Below are 20,819 nucleotides of genomic sequence, written 5' to 3' on the forward strand. Positions count from 1 at the left end.
ACATTTTATCTAGGCTGCTTAAAAAATTACTTTTGCTAGGCAGTGCACACCTTTAATCCCAGCATTAGGGAGGCAGAGGCAGGCGATCTCTATGAGTTTGGAGCTAGCCTGGTCTATAAATTGAGTTTCAGGGCAGCCAAGGCTTCTCAGAGAAAAACCTGTCTTGAAAAACAAAAACTAAACAACAAAAAAAACCAAAACACAACAAAAAAGATCCATTCCTTTAAATCTCATGTGTATGTGTGTTTTGCCCGGATGTATGTCTATATACCACATGTGTGCGTGGTCCTTCAGAGGCCAGGAGAGGGCATTGGATCATCTGGACCTGAAAATATAGATGGTTATGAGCTGCCACTCTGGTGCTGGGAATTGGATCCCGGGCATCTGGAAGAGGAGTCACTGTTCTTAACTGTTGTCTCTCCATCAGGCTGCCTTTTAAAATTCCCCAGTAATAAAAAAATATATGGGGAGTGGAGTGGGAGAGGTGGGGAGAAGCAAGCTACCAGTCTTATTTGAAGCCTATAACTGCTATAACTAGGAGCTGCCCTCATCTAACAAGCCTCCAGACCGGAAAGAGAGCAGAGGTCTTGGGGAACTTTCCACAGGCCCTGGCTCTGCTCAGGAGCTGGACCCTGTGCCACTGGGAAGGGACAGAAGTCAGTGGGGGTGATCTTCAGTTTCTACCCATTACACTTCTGTAAATTACTTGTTTGTCTTTAACATACACACTTCACCCTATGTGGTACTGGAAGCTGGGTTTGTGGCTGGGTGTGTCTAGCTCTCAGCCTCACAACAGAGGTTGGGAGGGGCCTGCTCAAGATGTCACCAGAGTTGCTGGGCTTACCTTCCCATACAGCTGCTCCATGTCCTCTGCGTCCCTGACTACCACGTTGTTGCTAATCATTTCAGCTCGGAATATTCGGAATTCCTTCCTGGGACCTTGGTCCTGACCAAAGGGGATGGGCAGTGGTGACTCATAACGCTCATATACTCTTCTTTTCCTCTTCGGGGCACGGAAGACTGCCTCTGCCATTCTTCAAGGGTAACAGGCCTCTAGGGGACAGAGGAGGAGAACTGGTCAGTAATCACGGCCCACGCAGCCAGCACACACAGAACCGGGTTCATATGGTCTCCAGAGAAAGGCAGGGTATCTATAAAACAACCAACTAGAAGACGCCATGGGACAGGGACATGATCACACAGATCAGTCACCAAGGTTGTCCCAAAGCCTGAGACCTCCCAGAAGCCAGTGCCACCGTCTTAACTGAGGCTGGTAGCACCAAGGCCTAGCCTCACACTCTGAGAATGCCTGCCTTTAAGAACAGCATACTTTCCTTTCTTGACCAAAAGACATTCAGAGCCGCCGAGGGACTGCTAACACTCCGAGGTACTGAGATGTACAGACAAAACCAAGCAAGAATGCATCCTCAGCGGAGTGAGTCTAGGGAGACCTCCCTCTTCCAAACATTGACTCTAAAATACATCATAAGGCCTGGGGCAGTCAGTTCTCAGGGTTTTCAGTTTGTTTGTTTATTTATTTATTTTTGCTTGAGACAGGGTCTTGTGAGTGATGGGCTGTGCGGTCCAAAGCCCAGGCCCGCTCTGTGTGTCCTGCTCAGGCACAGGCTGTGCCTGCTCACTATGAACTAGGTGTGAGTGAGATGCCACACAGCTACCAAACATGTAAGGCATTATTACCTAGAAGGAACCAAGGAAGCTGAAGTCAAGACCTCTTTATTCTGGGTCTCACACTGACCCAAGGAGACAAAACAAGTGTGGAACACACACGAAAGCCAGTTGGATGTAACACAAGGGCTGCTGCCAGGTAACAGCTCACAACAGTCCTGATGAGCCATAGTTCATGCAAATGTGTACAGTGAAATTGACAGACAGATGCTGTCATCAGGTGGGCGGGTGGGGGATTCGAACCTGAAGCTGTTTAGGGTCAGGTCTGCACATGAGTTAACCTGAGAAGTTACATGAAACTTAAAGGTCACATACATAACCCCTCACAAAGGACAATGATCTGGGTGTCCTTGCACTCAAACCAGCGTCCATTAGACAATGGAGAGTTGCTCCTGAGGAGGTGGGCGGCTTTCACCTTTCATGACCACTAGAAAGAAAAGATGTGGCAAGAGCACTGTTCTTGTAGAGGATTCCATCCTCAGCACCCACATGGCAGCTCCCACCCTAAGGACCTAATGTCCTCTTCTAGCCTCCATGTGCACTGCATGTATGTGGTCCACAGACAAGACACATGGGTCAAACACTTAAGTGTTGTATGTCTGTAGTGCAAGCATATATACGCATGCAGGTATGTTTATGAAGGCAATCATCACGATGCCCTGTCTTAGAACTGACAGTGTTCCAGATGGAAACGCACCAAAATAAGTTAAGTTCTTAGGCCTTCAAGGAAACATACCTGAGCATTACTGTACATGACATATATAACGGCATTTATGACCGTGGCTACTGTATGGTAAGGGAGCTGAAGGGTTGTTCTCCTGAGAGCACTGTAACTAGATATGATGACTGTCAGCCTGATAGACTACTGCAGAGGCAAGCCCTTGGGCATGTCTAGGTTAGATGAGCTGGGATGGGAAGCCCAAGCCTGAGTGTGGACAACACCATCCCATGGGCTGCAGCCTCAAGAGCACAGAAAAAGGTGAAAGCAAGCCCACACTACTTCCTGACTGTGGCTACTATGTGAGCAGCTAGTCTCAGAACGTACATGCAGGCAAAATACATGGATAAAATAAACGCAGCTTAAAAAGAGAAATGCTTCTTGCTGCAGTGTCAGCAGAACACCACGATGTAAAAGGGCAACAGAAACAAACCTGGAACCATTGCAAGTAAAGAGGCCTAACTTAATATCAGTGCAGCCATGACAGGCTGCAGACTAACAATACTGGGACTAGGCCTCACCCTTACCCTGCAGGGGACCAATCATAATTGGGACAAACAAGAACTAGATGCTCCAGAACATTAAGAATAGCTTACCTAACTTGCATATAGGTTGCCAGTTTCCTTGCAGCAATGCCAGTACCAATCACTGTCTGACAAATCAGGAGTTCAACCCCCATCTGAATCTGGAATTCCTCTGTCGCCCCCATCCTTTGCTCCTTAAAAACCCTGCCTCAACTAAGCTCAGGGCTCCCTGGTCCAACCTCTATGTCAGAATGGATGAAAATCCAAGCTGGAGCTTGCAATAAAGGTTGTTTTTTGCATACAAACTCAGACTCCTGGTGGTCTCTGGGGGGCTCATGACTTGGGCATAACAGTAAGCAGGTTCAGGGTTCCAGGCACCAACTGGGCCAGGGACAGACACATGGCCCCTGAGAACTGTCCTTATTTCATAAAGAGGCTGAGGTCAGTCAATTGCTCAAAGCTGTTACTAGGGAACTAAGACCTGATGTGGTGGCACATGCCTGTAATCCTAGCACTCAGACTAAGACAGGAGGATTGCTCTGAGTTCCAGGCCAGCCTGGGCTATAGAATGACACCTTGTCTCAAAAAAAACAAAAACAAAACAAAAACAATCAATAAATAGGTACATAAACAAAAAGAGGAAGGACATCTTTTAGGTGTCTGAGGCACATTTAACGTATAGGGCAGACCGGGTCAGTGGTGTGGAGGACTGAATGCAAAGGCTGAAACTTGTTTTCTCCTAGTGCTGGGGAGTGAACCCAGGGCCTGGCTCATTCAAAGAAAACGCTCTATGGAAGGAGCCGCAGTCCCAGCCTTGGCATTAATCTTACTCCCACTGTAGAGGTGAGGAAAGTGACTCGGGACTGAATGTACCTGAGAAGATTGGAACTCTTCACTTCCCAAGCCTGGGCATGCCTGATGCCAAAGCACCACAAGCGTATTTCTGTCTTCCAAAAGCAAGGCCTGTCCTTCATTTTTTCCCTGATCTGCCAGCCTAACTTTCATTTAACATTTTTGGTGTCGCTTTGGCTAGTTTTAATCTCATTATGATCTCTCTACCTCAGTCTCCCAAGTGCCGGGGCTAAAGGTTCGAACCATCACACCCAAAGGTCAGCATAACTAACCCCTTTTAGACGTTCCAAAATGTCAACTCAGGAACAAACAATAAAGGAAGAGGTAGATGCATTTAATTTCCCAACACTCTTGGACCAGGTGTCAAACAAGCCTACCTTGGCCAAACTCACCCGTGGTCCCTTATCATTTATTTATTTTACTTTTTGAGACGGAGCCACACGTAGCCCAGGCTGGCTTCAAACTTCATAGGTGGCAGAGGATGGCCTTAAAAACAGCTGATCCTCGGCGATGGTGGCACACGCCTTTAATCCCAGGCCTCAGAGGCAGAGGCAGGCGGATCTCTGCGAGTTCAAGGCCAGCCTGGTCTACACAGCGAGTTCCAGGACAGGCTACAGAGAGAAACACTGTCTCGAAAAAACAAAACAAAACCCAAAACCAACCAAATAAAACCCAGCTGATCCTCTCGCCTCCGCCTCTCAAACGTGGGCACAGAAACCCGCTGCCAACCGAGCTCCATTCTCAGCCCTCGCGGGCTCGTCATTTGAAAACACATTTGCGCCCGTGCTGCTTCCGGCGCAGTGAGGTGCAGAGCTGAGGGCCAGGGCGGACCAGCTCGGCTCTGGGGCAGCCGGCACCCTGTCAGTCCGAGCAGGGTGCTCGGCGGCCCGCACGACGCTGTGCCCGTGGGCGCTGAGTGACAGACAGCCCGCACCCGACTCGCGCCCGAGGCCGCCGCTCACACGCTGGGCACGGGGACACAACCACAGCGAACCGCCAGGCCTCTGGCCTCCAGTCAGCCTTACCTTTCCAGACCACGCGCGCCACCGTTACCCGGGCAACCCGGGGGGCGGTGCTACAGCCGTCAAGCAGCGAAGTCGCAAAACAAAACAAAAAAAGGGTCAGGCGCTTGCGCAGCCGCAGAATCGACCCGCCGCGTCCAAGCGCAGAACGCCTGCGCACAGTATCGCAGATACCTTATTCCGCCCCACTCCCCAGTTGAATCTGATAAGGAGGGCTACTGGGTCATATATCCCCCCCACATCAATCCCACAAAATCCATTTTTTCCCCCTCCTCTTGAGGTTACAGAAGTCTCACGGCATAGCTTTGGTTTGCCTGGAACTCACTGTGTAGCCCAAGCTGGCCTTGAACTCACAGAGATGCGCCTACCTCTGCTTCTCCAATGCTGGGATTAAAGATGCGCACCTCCTCACAGGTCCAACACAAGATCCTTTTTTACAGTGAGATGTGACGTGACCTGCCCCAGAAGACTGCCCTTGACCTCCTCAATATGACATGAGATTTTATTCAGTAATGAACCCTGCATCCTACAATGATGACCTACTAGGGAATATGTACCCACTGGCGCAGTAACAGCTTGAAGGGTATGGAGGGAACCGACAGGGAAGAATTCATGCCTGGTACTGTAAACCTGGTCAAAAGCCCGTGTCTCAGTAGGTCTTAGGGCCTGAGGGAAACCGCCTACTGCTGTCTTGTTGGAGATGTCAAACTACTAAATATTTGGTTATATCCATAGTACCTGCCCTCACCCACAGCCCGAGGAGCACCTCTCTCAGTGGGTAGTGGTTAATGGTCAGAATGCTGAGAACAAGTGCTGGGCCTTAAATGGGGTATGTATGTTAACTCCTGCCTGACCAAGGCTGAAGAAACATTGAAAAAAAGGGGGGGGGGCAGAAAAAGAAGGTGAGAGCCAGAGAATGGGGAAGAGTGGCGTGAAATGCTGTGTTCTGGACATGACAGAGCCCATGGCATTCATGAACTCAGAGCATCAGTGATCACACACACACACACACACACACACACACACACACACCCCTTAGATACGGTCAAGCCCGCAAGATCAGTTAACATTCTAGCAGTCGGTACTAATCGGATCAGATGGATTACCAAAAAGATAAAGATCAGGGGGTATGAAGGGATGTGTGGGAAAGTAGGGAACGGGAGAGGAGAGTTGGGGGTGGCTAGTAGGTGGAAGGAGGGAGGGGGGAAAATGACTTGAGGCCGCCAGACCTTTGAATAAATCAGAGGGAACTGAAAAAAAAAGATACACTGTATACATGTATGAAACTGTTGAAGACTACACAAAAGATATCAAAGAATACAGACAGGCAGGGAGAAGGTAATCTCTGCCAGGTGCGGTGGCACATGCCTTTAATCCTAGCACTGGGTAAGGAGAAGCAGTCAGAGCTCTATGAATCCAAGGCCAGCCTGGTCTATTTAGTAAGTTCCAGGTCAGCCAAGACTATATGTGAGACCCTGTCTTAATTTTTTCTCCTTAGGCTAGGGTGTGGCTTAGTGGTAGAGCTCTTGCCTAGCATTCAGAGGCCTTGAGGTCTGTTAAAACAAAACAAACAAAAACAACTTATTTCTCAAATTTCTAACCTTTTGTATCTTGTTTCTTTCATACTCTTTACATCCCAACTTTGATTTCCTTGGTGAAGTATTTGAAAATAATCCCTACCCAGGCATGGTGGTGTATATCCATAGTCATAGTTACTAGGAGAGCTGAGGGGCAAGCTTCCCTCGAGGCTGGGAGTTCAAGGCCAGGTAATATTCTGAGACCCAATATGAAACTGGCAGCAGTGGTGCATGCCTTTGATCCCAGAATTCCTCAGGGAGGCAGAGGCTCCCTGAGTTCAAGTCTAGCCTGGTCTAGAGAATGAGTTCCCATACAGCCAGGAACGTGAGTTCCTAGATTGCAAAACCCTTTTTCAAAAAACCAAACCAAACCAATCAACTACACAAACGAACAAAAACCCAACAACAAGAGGTGCTGGAGAGGTGGCTCGGGTTAAGAGTGCTGACTGCTCTTTCAGAGAATGTGGGTTCAGTTTTCAGAACCTACATGGCAGCTCACAGCCATCTGTAACTTCAGTTCCAGGGGACCTGATGCCCTTTTTGGGCCCCAGTCACACACATGGTACTCAGACTTACATGAAGGTAAAACAATCATATGCATAAAATAAGTAAACCTAAAAATAAAAAAATAAGAAAACAAGAACCTCAAACATCATGTAAAACCTCACCCATGATATTCCAGTCTGTATCTCTTAATGTGTCATATTCATGTAACACAGACACATATTGACCATGTAGTTGATTCTATTTCTGGTGGTCATGTGTATTCTATAAAGTTAGCAAATATTGACCTGTTCTTCCCAGGAGATCACAGGGCTAGTAGCTTCTGGCAGCCTGTAATCACGCTTTTTCATCCTGTGGTCAATACAACCCGGTTTCGTACTGGTGGTTCTATTTAAAGCCACCCTTTGTATTATCTGCTGTTGATTCATTAACACTGAACTGGAAGCCAGCAGTGAAGTAACTGATGCATGCCAGGGGCTTATCTGAGCCCATTTCCTTCAATAAATCGCATTTCCTGGCTGAGCAACACTGTAGCACTTCAGCACTCCCCTGGAGGCATTTGAAACATTCCCGTCACGTCACAAGAGTGTGGAAATCTTGTGCATATGGCTGACTCTAGGTGTGTGTGAATCTGTGAGGGACTGCAAAAGTGAGGCCTTCATTTGGAGGACAACACACACACACACACACACACACACACACACACACACACACACACACACACACACACACACACACACTCACACACACACTCCATTTCAGAATTCCAGAGCAGTGTTAGAAACAAACAGAAAACAATCTAGGTGGCTCACAAATGAAGTGAAAGTAGCTTGGCAATGCAATTCTTTTTGCAAAAAGGGTGTGCCAAGACCCAGCAGGCTTGCAAGCATGTCAGGTCGGGTAGGAACTTTACAACAGGTGATGACTGTGTCTCTCTCCCATTGGCTAGAGTCTGAGCTTACAGACTTTTGCTATTGGTTAGTTTTGAAAGAGTCCACTGCAAAGACAATGAAGGAAAGGGCTGCGCTGCAGGCTATGAAGCGTGCTTTGCATAAACAAAAGGTTTACCAGGTAGGGGAGATCTGTGGAATCTTAGTCCTTGGTAGGCAAACAATTTTTGATAGACTAAAACAAACACTTCTAGCAGTATGAAGGCCATCTGTCTATTACATCATAAACACAGCTGGAAATGGACGCTAAGCCTTTTTTTTAATTTTTTTTTTTAATTTGATTTTTCCAGACAAGGTTTCTCTGTGTAGCCTTTAGTGTCCTGGAGCTACTCTGAGGTCCGCCTGCTTCTGCCTCCTGAATGCTGGGATTAAAGGCGTGTTCCACCACTGCCTATCGACACCAAGTCTTAATGTGAGCCATGAACGCAATCACTTTGTAATTTTTGAAATATACTAAAACAAAACAAATAAACAAAAAAGGGAAGTTGTTTCCCCCTCCTTTTCTTAGGGGTGGGGGCTTGAAACAGTCTGGTATTGCTGGCTTCAAGCTGCAGGTAGCCGAGGACAACCTTGATCTTTCTGCCTCCACCTCCTAAATGCTGGGAATATAGGCATGCATCACGGTGTCTAGATTCAACAGTATTCTAATCTGAGGTTCCAGATCAATTGGGTGTCCTGTGTTTTATCTAGCCATCCTGGTCACTTCTACTGTGGCCATTATGTGATTGTCATAGCAGGCCTGCGAATTGGATGCCACCACCTCTGTCTTTGTTGCTGGTGGCTGGGAGCAGAGCAGTCTAGATCGGCTCCCAGCCTCAATCACTCCATGGGCTGGGTTTGGCTCCAGCATCCAACACACAGCATTCCAGAGTTTGACTCCAGCATCCAACACGCAGCATCAGTATTGAAACCGACTCTGTTAAGAGTTGGTGGGAGGGAAGGAGAGAACCTTGATGCGGCGATGGACCAGGCAGGCTTCCTGGAAGAGCTGACCTAGAAGCTGGGCTGATGTCAGTATGGAGCACGAGACTGGCCCTAGTGAGAGGCTGGACCCAGCTTGGAGGTTCAGGGAGGAGCTGGGCCTGGCCAGGGCAGGAGGTCGGAGCCGAGATAAGGCCGGATAGGTGAGGCGGGGCCGATTGTGGAGGTGCTTGAATTCCAGGCTTGGCTTTCGGACTTTACCCCGCAGACAATGGGGAGCCGGTCGCATTTCTGAGCAGGGCTGGGCACCCCTTGTCGCCCCATTGTTTTCCTGAGAGTCCTGGACCTGCAGTGTTGCCTCGCGACCACCAGATGGCGGTATTTCAGCAAATTTCAACCACTCTAGGTGAAAGCATTCATTGAGAGGAAGCCTCCCTTGCTAATGAGCATCAGCCATCCACAACCCAACCAGCCAGAGTTGGGAAACACACACCAAATCCACCCAATCCGAGACGTGGTCCCACTTACTCCGCCGGCGAGCCCGCGCACCTTCACAGCTTTGAGGGAGAATCTGTTGAGCCGCAGGAAAGAAAGACCGTGTTGGCCTGTGCAGCTGGAAGCTCTTTCAATTTACCCAATTTACAAGCTGGGAAGCAGAGGTTCGCCTTAACTTGCCTGTTAGGATGTGGAGTCACGTAGTAAGTGGTGAGCCTGGAGCCCTCAGGGTTCTGGTTTGCTGGTCAGGTTTCCTTGCATGGTATCCAGCCTAGCCTTCAGTCTATCGTGGTTGCCAGAAAAACAAAAACCAAACCAAAATAACCCCAAACCACCGTGGTACTACTATTGAGGGAAATAAGCCACCTGGCTGGTTCCTGGACACTGATCCTCCCAGTTAGAGATCCGGAACACCAATTTTACTGGAAGGACTTGTTCAAGGTCACATAGAGGGGACACACCAGAGGGGATGCTGGATCCCAGGACTGTTGTGCCCACCTATCTCATGCCTTCCCTTAACAATCAAACATATCCTACTGTGGGGACAGTTTCTTAAGAGAAACTTGTATGTCTATATACCGAGGAGATACCGATTTTCTATTCCTTCCTTCCTTCCTTCCTTCCTTCCTTCCTTCCTTCCTTCCATCCCTCCTCTTCTTACTCCTCCTCCTCCTCCACCCCTCCTCCTCCTCCTCCTCTTCCTTCTCTTCTCCTCCTCCTCCTCCTCCTCCTCCTCCTCCTCCTCCTCCTCCTCCTCCTCCTCCTCTTCTTCTTCTTCTTTTCTTCTTTTCTCGAGACAGGGGTTCCCTGTAGCTTTGGAGCCTATCCTGGAAATCACTCTATAGATCAGGCTGATCTTGAACTCACAGAGATCCTCCTGCCTCTGCCTCCCGATTATGTGTGCCACCATTGCCCTGCCAAAGATTTTCTTTTTAAAGCTGTGTGTACATATGTGTCTGTGTATGGATTCAGGCATTTGTGAGCTGCTTGACGTGATGCTGGGAATTGACTCCAGTCCCCCGCAGGACAGAACAGTAAGTGTTCTTAATCACCAAGCCATCTCTCAGTTCCAGATGACTTAAAAAGTGTTTTTCTATTTATGTGTGTGTTTGTGTGCACTCACCAAGCTGCATGGGGAAGCCAGAACAGGTCGTTGGAACTACTGGAGCTGGAGTGACAGGCAGTTGAGCCACTGGGTATGGGTGCTGTGAATGCAACTTAGGCTCTCGGGAAGAATAGAAAGAATTCTCACACCCTGATGTATCTTTCCAACATCTTCCTCTTGTAAATCAAGATGAGTGGGTTGTAGTTGACTTGTGGTTGTTGTTGTTGTTTTTTTTTTAATAGAGAAAACCTAACTATTCCTCCTTAGAAGGAAGGGCACACACACTGTATAGCAGCAGTAAAAAAGAACAAATTATTATTAATATGTACCCACAGAAGTGTATCAACAGACAAATTTCAAACACCTGATAAAAGCAAGATGCAAGATAATATACATCCTACTTTTGAAAACTAAAACACACAACATTACACACTGGATGTACAAAAAGATATGTTCATATACCAAATGCCCAGTCTTCTGCGGTACTTGGCAGTGGATAAGGGAACTTTAACTTTGTTTCTAATACTTTGTCCTTGAAATAAAATAAACAAACAAAAACACCATGGAGATAAATCTGGGTGGTAGGTGTACAAGCGATTGCCACATTATTTCTTCTACTATTTATGTAAATACTAACGATGCTTCAGGGAAGTAAACTCAAATGAGATGACACCTAAGCCTGGCTTTCTTGTCTGGGGTCTGAAGGTGGCGGCCTGAAGATAGCCGGGGCCCCAGTCCTGGGACTACAAACACGGGCCTGAGATTTGTAGCTGGTGAGGTCCCATTCACGGCATTTCCAGGGCCCAGGTATCCACCCCCTGCTTCTGTCACTCCTTTGGGGGAGATGGATGTGGCTAGTGAGACCATTGGACCTCTGGGGGGAACACAGAGGATGGAGGCCAGGACCATGTAATTTTATCTTGGACGCTGCTGACTGGCAGCGCCCACACCCTGAGGCCACTTCCTCACTGTCCTTTGCTTTGGTCATTTTCTCTGAAGCCCTGGTCCCACAGACTATTTCATAACAGGTGTCCTCGAAGGGTGGCACCCACTTTCTGTGTCAGGTGCTCCAGCCAGAAAGTAAACCCAGTTTTCACTTTTGCTGACCAGCATGCAAAATCATAGTGTCAGTGTTCTATTGATCATGACAGAGAAAGAAGCAATCAAATGACCTATATGCTGCACAATGGAGCAACAGGGTTGTACGTTGGTGTGTAGCAGGCTAGACCATGCAGTCCCACCATGTGGCAAGATATACCATAGAACCTTGGTGTGTGGCAGGCTAGAGTTTACAACCTTAACATGTGACAGGCTCTACCACTTAGCCTAAGTGTGCAGGACAGATGGCTGAGGCGTGTGTAGCACAGTTGTCACCTCTTACTCATTCCTCAGAGCACATTCCAGTCTTTGGTGCACGGCTGTGTGACCTTTTTCTCTTACATTTTTTTCCCTTTCCACTTGTCATGGTGAGCTGAGTGTGTTGCTTCCAGAAGCCCATTTTTCTGCTCTTTTATTCCTCACTCTTAGACTTTGCACGTGTAATGTTCCCTGCTAGATCATGTGTTTGTTTACTTGGTCTCTGCCTAGTGGCTGTTTTGGGAGGTCATGGAATCTTACGGAGTGGCATAGCTAGCGAAAGTGGGTCATGGGGCTCCTGCCTGAGCCTTTGCCTCCTGGTCTACCATGGTGGGAGAAGCTGCAAGCACCCAGCACGGAACCGATCACAAAGCCTGATGGGTGGTGTTCCCTGAAACTGTGAGCCAGATAAATTCTTTCTCCCTTAAGTTGCTTCTGTCAGGAGTTTCTCCATAGCAACAAGAGCAGCAACATGTGCTCACCTCACCACTCTCAGTAAGCGCTGTTCACTCTCTCCATTCATTCATTCATTCATTCATTCATTCATTCATTCATTTTTATTCTTCTTAGGTTTTATTTGTTTTATATGTGTGTGCGCTTGCCTGTGTGTGTTTATGTACATCACAGGAGTGCCATGTCTGTGAAGCCAGAAGAGAATGTTGGATTCCCCTGGCACTGGAGTTACAGGCAGTTGTGAGCTGCTTGCTATATGGGTGCTGGGAACTGAACCAGGGTCTTCTGCAAGAACAGTCAGTGCTCTGACCGACTAAGAGCTCTTACCCATTAAGCTATCTTTCCATGGATTCCTCTCCATCTTAAAGATGAGGAAAGTGAGAGTCACAACAGCTATGCACTTTACCTTAGGTGACACAGAGAAGAAGCTGAGGCAGTGGTCAAAGCCTTGTCCAGCAGCAGCAGGCCCTCTCCCTGTGCTGAGACCAGAACGTCAGCAGTTTAGTTCACTCCTCTGTCTAAAAAGGTATTATAGAGAGCGTTTACCTTGTTTTCTCTCTCTCAAAACCCAAGTGTTCTTTGTTCCAGGTTGCTTTTGCCTTACATGTAGTCCCTGAAGGATCATAATTTCCTGGGTGGCTACAGAATTCTCTTCTCTGCTACAGTATAGAGGTCCAAACCCCAGTTTTCCTGCTTATTGGAGCACATACATCTCATATGTCAAAGGCCTAAATTCCAGGCAAGCCGGTGATAATGCCCCAGTCATCAGATTTGAAACCAAATTTCAGCAAAGACATTTGCTGCCAGAAAGCAAATTAGCCCTTTCTTTTCTCTGTCATTTTTTCCCACCCAAACATAACATCCTCTTATGAAATATGTCCGATCTGCAATATTTGCTTTCCCTTATTTAATAACAGGAAAGGCTTTGCTGCACTTTTGTTGATTTTTGCATTTCTTATTAAAATTCTTAAGGGGGTTTTGGGGGAACTTAATCAGCAAAAAAAGGAGGAGAGAAAAAAAATTCCTCATGTGCGGTCCCCAGGACTTGCAAACGGAGGAAGCACGCTGTTTGTTTAAGAGCTGCTGATGGGAGAAGCAGCTGGCCACGTGTTCCGGAACCTTCCTCAGACTCTTCCTTCTCTGAGCGCCTTTCTCAGCTGTCTACAGAGCAGGGCAAATGCCAAGAACGTGGAGCTGGCGTCCATGCTTCTTGCCTGGCTGGGGTGGATATAGAAATTCATGGAACACCTAGCATGCTTGCTACAGGAGGCCTCAGTTTCCCCTTTTTGCTTTGGCCAGCACCTCTTGTCCAATCTCTCTTCCCATACGGCCTGCTGTCCTAGGGACTAAGAGGAAAGGGCTTGCAGTAGTCACATACTCTCAGGGACAGTAGGTGATCCCTAATTGTAACTTGCTGTATGTCACACAGCTGTAGGGTAGCAGAGCTCAGCGTCCTGAGCTGTACCCTCCTGGTCATCACATGTGTTTATTTCACTGCATGGTCTCGCCAGGGCCACATAAGGCTTTGTGTGACAGAGTAGATATACCATATCCTTAGGCTTTAAAATTCTGCCCCAGAGAGGTTGTGGCTACCACCCTTGCTTCCTGATTGGGGGGCTTCAAGTTGCTTCAAGATTTTAGTTTTTATATTTACATTCTAGTAGAAATGATTATATTAAAATTTTAAAGTTGCATTTATTTATTTGTGTATCTGTAGGTGTGTGTGGGAGTGCTCACGTGGGAGGCCAGATGACATCTTTTAGGTGCTGGTTTTCCTCTTCTAGCCGATCGGTGCAGGGTACTGAACCCCGATAGTCAGGCTTGATTGCAAGTGCCTTTATCAGCTGATGCCCTCTCACCAGCCCAGGAAAATTGTATTTCTAAGCACTGTTACGATGTCATTGTACTATTATTATAACGTATGCATGGTTCGTCATCAGAAGACCCCTTTACAGAGTCAGCATCCCTGTCTCTTCCACAGATGAGGAGCCAGGTCCAGACAGGCCAAAGGATCTGACAACCAAAGCTGTGGTAGACCAGAATTGGAATCTAAGTCTCTAAGCCTGGAAAGAAAAGTTGGGGCCATGTGAAGGGCTTCACCTGGTGTTCTTAGGAATTTGGATCTTTATACAAAGGGACACCTGGAAGGCTTCAGGGGCAGTGATTCAGCCTGGTTTGGACTGTGGAGGCCGGGGGTGGAGAACAAACCAGAGGGCCCAGGGCCCTACGGAAGAGGCTGTTCTTTTAGGAGCTGCAGGCAAGAGGGCCCCAGGGTTGCCCACCCCACATCCTGTTTCCTCCCACCTCCTCTATACTCACCCTCCTCCTAGAGTCCCTCTCTGGTTCCTCCTCTCTCTGTGGTGGTGGGATTTGAACCCAGAACTTCATGCTTGTCAGGCTCTTCTCATTCTTCCCTCCTCACTTTGTGTGCTCAAGGCTTCAGTCATAGTGAGTCTTGACCTTGCGTAGGTCAGAGAGCTGTCTGAAGACTCAGGAAAGGAAATCTACAGGCTCTGTGCACAACTGCTTTGTGCAAGGAACCCGGCGTCAGGTTTCACAGACCCCAACACTACTTTTGCTTTCGAACAACCAGGAAGACAGGCACCCCAAAGGTATCAGCTGTGCTTTGTAACTGTCCTGGGAATGGGTGTGCAGCTGAGGAGGCAGAGAGGGCCAAGTTTGTCCTCTGAGCGGTCAAATGACTGGCTTGGAAGAGATGCTAGATTGACATGAGTTCCAGGCCAGCTTGGGCTACAGAGTGAGACCCTGTCTTTAAGCAACAAAACCAGAAGGAAAAAAAAGGGGAGCGGGGGTGTGCTAGACCAGAGAGAGCCCTAAGTGATTGGTTGCTATCCTTTTTCTCCTTCCCTCCCTCCTCTGTCCCTCTCTGGCTCTGTTGTTCAGGCTATTCTCAAACTCTCCGGCTCAAGTCAACCTCCTGCCTTGGCCTTTTGTACAGCTAGGACGACAGGGGTCTGCTCAGAGCACAGTAATATCTGTTTGTCCTTCTTATTCTTTGACCGAGTCCTGTGTAGCTCAGGTTGGCTTTAAACTCTTTATATAGTTGGGGCCGGGCTGACCTTGAACACCTGTTCTCCTGCCTGCACCTCCCAAGTGCCGGGATTTCAGGTCAGGTATGCACCTACAGTAATATTTCTAATACTGAAATGTCCATCCAAAGAAAGGCTGGGCATGCAAGAGAGCAGCAGATGGAGGCAGGGAGGTCCCCCGTGCCATTAGCCACCAGAGTCTCCTCAACAGTCCCTCCCAAGCCTCCTGCTTACCAAGCATCACTCTGATTTGATTTGGCTTTCTGTGGACTGTTCCTACAGGGAGCTCAAGTGTTGGCAGCAGGACATATGTATCTGGTCCCTTTGGCAGTGATATTTTCACTGTAAATTAGTAAATTGGGAACAGATAATCCACAGAAGAAGCCACGGAAATGACTAATATGTAACATAAAAATTCTTCCTCTCTAGGATTCAAGGAAACATAAATTCAAATCCAAACACAGATTGTCTCCAATCTCCTTAACCACAAAAGATGGATTTGTTTGTTTTTTTTTTTTCACCAGGTAGCCTTGGCTGGTCTGGGACTCAGTTTGTAGACCAGGCTGGCCTCAAACTCACAGAGATCCACCGGCCTCTGCTTGCTGAGTGCTGGGATTAAAAGCGTGCGCCACCACATCTGGCAACTTCTATTTTTTTTTAAAGTTGTAAAAAAAAATTAAAAAATATAATAAATAAAATAATAAACAAAGAAAAGGAAGTATGTAAAGCAAGAGCAGCACAGAGGGGGAGGGCCTGAAGAGGGTAGAGGCCCCTGGAGCTGGAGTTACAGGCAGTTCTGAGTCACCTGATATGGATGCTGGGAACCAAATGCAGGCCTTCTGGAAAAGCAGTGTGTGCTCTTAACCCCTGAGCCATCTCTCCAGCCTCAAGCCTTTTACATTTTTCTACATTTTTTTTTAAAGACAGGTTTCTCTGTGTAGCCTTAGCTATTCTGGAACTTGCTCTGGCCTCCATCTCAGAGATCTGCCTCCCCCTGCCTCAGTTCTGGGATTAAAGACTTGTGCCACCACAGCTGGCCTCAAGACTTTTTTTTTTTTTTTAAGTCAAAACATATTGCTATGAAGGGCAGGTGTAAGGGGCACACTCGTGCTCAGCTTATGGGAGATCTTTGCTGCCTGCATGGCCCTGGAACATTGGGTCTCATCATGCAGGGTCTTTTGGTTTCTTTCCTTAGGTATGTTTGCAGGGCTAGGGATGGAACCCAGGGCCCCTTGCATGCCAGGAAGGTGTTCTGCATTCCCCTAACTCCCGACCCGAGCTACGGTCCAGTCTCTTTTGGTGAAATTCTTTAGGCTTCTACAGAGTCAGTTGAGACACAGTCATCTGCCAGAGAATAGCTGAAGGGGGCTTTGGAGAAGGCTCATTGGGCAAGTACACAAGACTGAAGAACTGAGTTCAGGTCTCCAGAGCCCACGTAAAAGCGATGGCCTAAATGGTTGTAATCCCAGCATCCACAACCAGGAGATGGAAAGTGGAGACAGGAGAATGGAGGGAAGGCCAGCTAGTCTGGCTTGTGCAAGAACAAAGCGGGGAGCAACACCTGAGGTTTAGCCTTTGGCCTCTATTAGTGCACTGTGGCATGAATGTGCCTACACCCCTATACAAGAGCACACACACTTGTGTGCATACACAGAACAGTCATAGGAGCCACTTCCTGGATTTGCTTCCAAAGGTTTACTGAACACCTACTGTGTGCAAAGCTTACAAGACACAAGAAGGAGATGGGACCACATAGATGGGGGCGGAGGGGTGGAGATCACTTCCTGGGTGTGGTGGAAAGGGGAATGGACGGGAAGGAGATGGTGAAGTCAGCCCCTCCCTTACTGGTCCCCAGGCTTGTCCTACTTGGGCAAACTGAGGCTCAGGTGGCACCCAGAGGCCTCCTGTAGCCATCATCTTCAGTGCGGCTGATCAAAAGGGCCTGGGTCTATTTATAGCATTTTTAAAAGCTCACCAGGAGTTTCAATTGTTTAGTGTGGCCAGAGAACCATGAAGAAAACAGAAAACTGACAAACTCAGGGCAAGGTGCTGGATAAGACAGGGTATAGGGCCACACACAGCAGGTCCAGGAGCTGGCTTGCAAGACTGCAGCCAAATACCATCTTGCTAAGCACTGGTTCATTTTGGAAAATGTTGTTTGAATTCATTAAAAACGTGTACAGGTGTTTTGTCTGCCTGTATGTCTGTGTACCACATGTGTGCTTGTTGCCTGTGGAGGTCAGAAGAGGGCATCGGATCCCAGCACTGGAGTCACAGAAGGGTTGAGAGATGTCAGGTGGGCGCTGGGAATTGAATCTGGGTTCTTTGCAAGAGCAGCCAGTGCTCTTCATTGATGAAGTCTATCTTTCTAGACTCCTGCATTAATTAATTTTTAAATGGACAAAAAATGCTTGTATCTACTTAAGGGAAAAAGGGTGGCATTTTGGTCCACCCTGGAATGGTCACTCAAGAGAGAGAGGCCACCCAACCTCACCAATGTTTATTCTATCTTCTAGCCTCATTCCTTCCCTCCTCCCCTCTTCCAACCCTCCCCCTCCCTCTCTTTCCTCTTTCTGAGACCTTCTCATTAGCTGGCTAATGAGCAGGTGCAGATGACCTTAAACTTGTGATTTTCCTGCTTCTATTTCCCAAGTGATGGGATTGCAGGTTTTGTGTCTCACACCTGGTTAGTGCAGTGCTAGGGACAGAATCCAGGGCGTCAAGCATGCTAGGCAAGTGTTCTACCAACTGAGCCACATCCCCAGCGCCAGAGTGAAAGTACACCCCCTGGCTCCTTCTGGAATTCAGGGAATTCCTGTCCTTCCCACAGTAAGGATAGGGAGATCCTAGCCTAAGAACTGCAGTCAACGTAGTAAGGACTCCTAACTGAAGATCTCATGAGGTGAGCTGATTTCTCAATGCTGGGTCTCACAGTGGTAAAGACAACATTCAAGAGTGTTCCTCAGATTTAATTCTACAGGAGCCCGCTGCTCATTAGCTTTGTGACTTCAGGCCAGTGGCTTGGTCCCTCTGAGCCTCATCAGTTTCCTGGTTCCTACCCCACTTGACTTGGAGGGACAGGTGGGGTTATGATAGTGAAAGCCCCCAGCACAGAACCTGGCTAGTTAAGTCCTCTGTGACTGGTGGTTTGGGCTTCACCCAGCCAGGAGGATCCCTTCCCATAATAGCTAGCCTCATTCCCTTCTGGAGCTTTCCCCACTGCACATGGGCTGTGTAGTGTAGCTACTAGTGTGTATCTTACTGAGGGCCTATGCCACAGTCTGTAGATGTTTGGAGGACATACTGAGACCCAATAGTACTTCTCCTCCCCTCCCCCCATAGATAAGAAAAAGCAAAGCTCCCAGAGGGTGGGGGTAGCACTGAGGTTGTGCACTCACAGGGCCACCAGAGCCCTGGTCCCCTACTTCTAGTAGGTCACCCCTTTCTAGCCCCGGAAGGCCCACTCTGCCAGATTCCTTGACAGTGCCCTCTACCAGGTAAACCTTGAAGGAGGAGAGAGCCCTCAAAGTGTTGAGGTGGGGTGCCGAAGGACCCGGTGAGTGGGGGGCAGAGGTGCGGCTGGGCTAGTGAGTTGATTACCGGTTGACTAGGTGACTCATTTGTACCAACAGGCTGGTGAGACATAGAGAAACCCCGGTACAGGAAGATGAAGTAGGATAACAAACCCAGAGGTTCTTTGAAAACAGTCAACTTGCCTCAGAGTTGGGCCCCTGGCTGCTATTTGCAGAACTCAAAAGCTGCTGTGACCCCAGGCACAGTGACCCCCAGTACAGGGTGGCTGGAGCTTCATCTCGCTCACCTGACAGATGGGGATAGGACCTCACTGCTTCCCCCCCCCATCCTTGGGGTGGGTTTGAGACTCCAACACCCCTTGTGTGGTACTACGGTGTATTTGCACAGAACCTGTGTACATCTTCCCGAGATCTTTAAATCTACTCTGGTACATCAAATGCTGAATGAGCGCACATGCTGTGGAGATGGAAAATCTGCTGTGTTTAGGGAACAACATGGAAAAATATCTGTGCATATTCAGCACAGATGCCATCCTTTGCCCTGAATATTTCCAAGTCATGCTGGATGGAGAAACTGTAGATAAAGAAGGCCACCCAAGGAGTGCTACCTCACTGGCTCGTTCTGAGGATAAAAGGACAGAGTGTGAGCCACATGTACAGGGCCTGGCTCCTGACAGGAGAGGCGGGCCTTCTCTTAAGCCTACTCTGGCTCATAGCACCCTCCAAGCTTCTCCCCAGCATCCCCCAGCTTGGGGATTTGCTGGGTGGAAAGGTGCTCCCTCAAAGAACATGCCTTGTGGCCATGGCAGCCTGGGATCCGCAGGCAGTTTAGGCCGTGTTTGCTTTTGTGCCTACTGGACCCTTTCCTTATGGAGAGTCATAGAGGACCCCAGGGGAGTTCAGGAAGGCAGAAGCAGCCTAGAGCTGTTCTGGTCTCGCTATCAGAAAACTGTGCTGCCTCCGTGCTGGCACCTGAGCGGCACAGTTTGTTTTCACAAATTCAGCCAGATCCTCTGTGCCATTGTGACTTTTTTTTTTTTTTTAATACAGCTTTCTGTTTGTTTTGCATCTAGGCTGTGATACAGATGAAATGAATGACAATCCACATTAGCCACAGGCTGATAAACCCCCCTGGAATGTTTGCTGAAAAGCAAGGCAGGGGAGGTTGGTCCATGGAGGAGCCCTATCACCAGCCATCAGCAAGGGCCAGACCTGATGGAGGCTGGGAGGCATGTCTGGCAGCCTAGAGACCTTGAGAGCTTTCTGGGCGCCTCCAGCCTGCTCATGGTGAGGCTGGGGAGCCAGTCTCGTGTGTGTGTGTGTGTGTGTGTGTGTGTGTGTGTGTGTGTGTGTGTGTGTGTGTGTGTGTGTTTGTGTGTGGTAGCATCCCTACCACATCCATGACCTTGGCATTAAAGTGAAACTCCTTTGTGTAGAATGGCACGAACTTTAACAAGGAGTTAACATCATCAAATGGCCTGAATAGGGCTGTAAAAGGGAGCCCAGATGAAACTTTCTTGAATGGATAAACACTTTTGTGTAAGTGGGAGGTAGATTAAGTTCTGGAACTGCCCTGGCCCTCTCCATTTCCCTCACTCTTGACACTCCTCCTCCTGTTTTCTTTGTGGTACTGGAGGTGGGCTCCATGGCCTTTTACATGTTAGGCAAGTGTCCCATCACTAAGCTACATCCCAGCCTCTGACGGAGTTTTCTTAAGTCAGGAAGTTCAGGAAAGACTTCAAATAGGCAACAGAACCTAATATTTTTCCATATTGACAATCCCCAACCAACCAACCAACCAACCAACTAACCAACCAGTTGAACCATTCACCCACCAACCCACCCACCCACCAACCAGCTGAATCACACACCAACTAACCAGATGAACCACAAATAAACCACCCAACCAACTATACAATCAACCAATCAAACAATTAGACAACTAATGGAACAACCAACCAACCAACAGGCTGAATAAACAATCCACTAACTAACCAACCAACGGATCAACCAACCAACCAATGGAATAACTAACCAACTGAACCACCAATTATTCTAGTAACTGAGTCACAC

At 48.2% G+C, this 20,819-nt stretch overlaps 1 protein-coding gene across 28 annotated transcripts in view; it reads right to left on the minus strand.

Annotated features, from left to right (window-relative positions):
• Tsen2 (tRNA splicing endonuclease subunit 2) overlaps positions 1-20,819 on the minus strand; it is a 73,513-nt gene that overhangs the window by 39,722 nt on the left and 12,972 nt on the right. For 8 of the 28 annotated variants that reach the window (XM_035448387.1, XM_035448386.1, XM_035448385.1 and 5 more), the window contains 5 exons: positions 14,483-14,623; positions 12,491-14,226; positions 10,373-10,638; positions 9,283-9,532; positions 845-1,053 (listed from right to left, as the gene is read on the minus strand). In XM_035448387.1, the coding sequence (XP_035304278.1) occupies positions 845-1,033 (189 nt within the window). In that variant the 5' untranslated portion in view covers positions 1,034-1,053; positions 9,283-9,532; positions 10,373-10,638; positions 12,491-14,226; positions 14,483-14,623. Of the gene's footprint in view, positions 1-844; positions 1,054-4,442; positions 4,707-4,805; positions 4,899-9,282; positions 9,533-10,372; positions 10,639-12,490; positions 14,227-14,482; positions 15,556-20,819 lie in introns of those variants that run through there. The other 20 variants (XM_035448383.1, XM_035448382.1, XM_035448381.1 and 17 more) reach the window with 15 other exon arrangements.

Source organism: Cricetulus griseus, chromosome 8, assembly GCF_003668045.3.
Source record: "Cricetulus griseus strain 17A/GY chromosome 8, alternate assembly CriGri-PICRH-1.0, whole genome shotgun sequence".
Taxonomy (NCBI): Eukaryota; Metazoa; Chordata; class Mammalia; order Rodentia; family Cricetidae; genus Cricetulus; species Cricetulus griseus.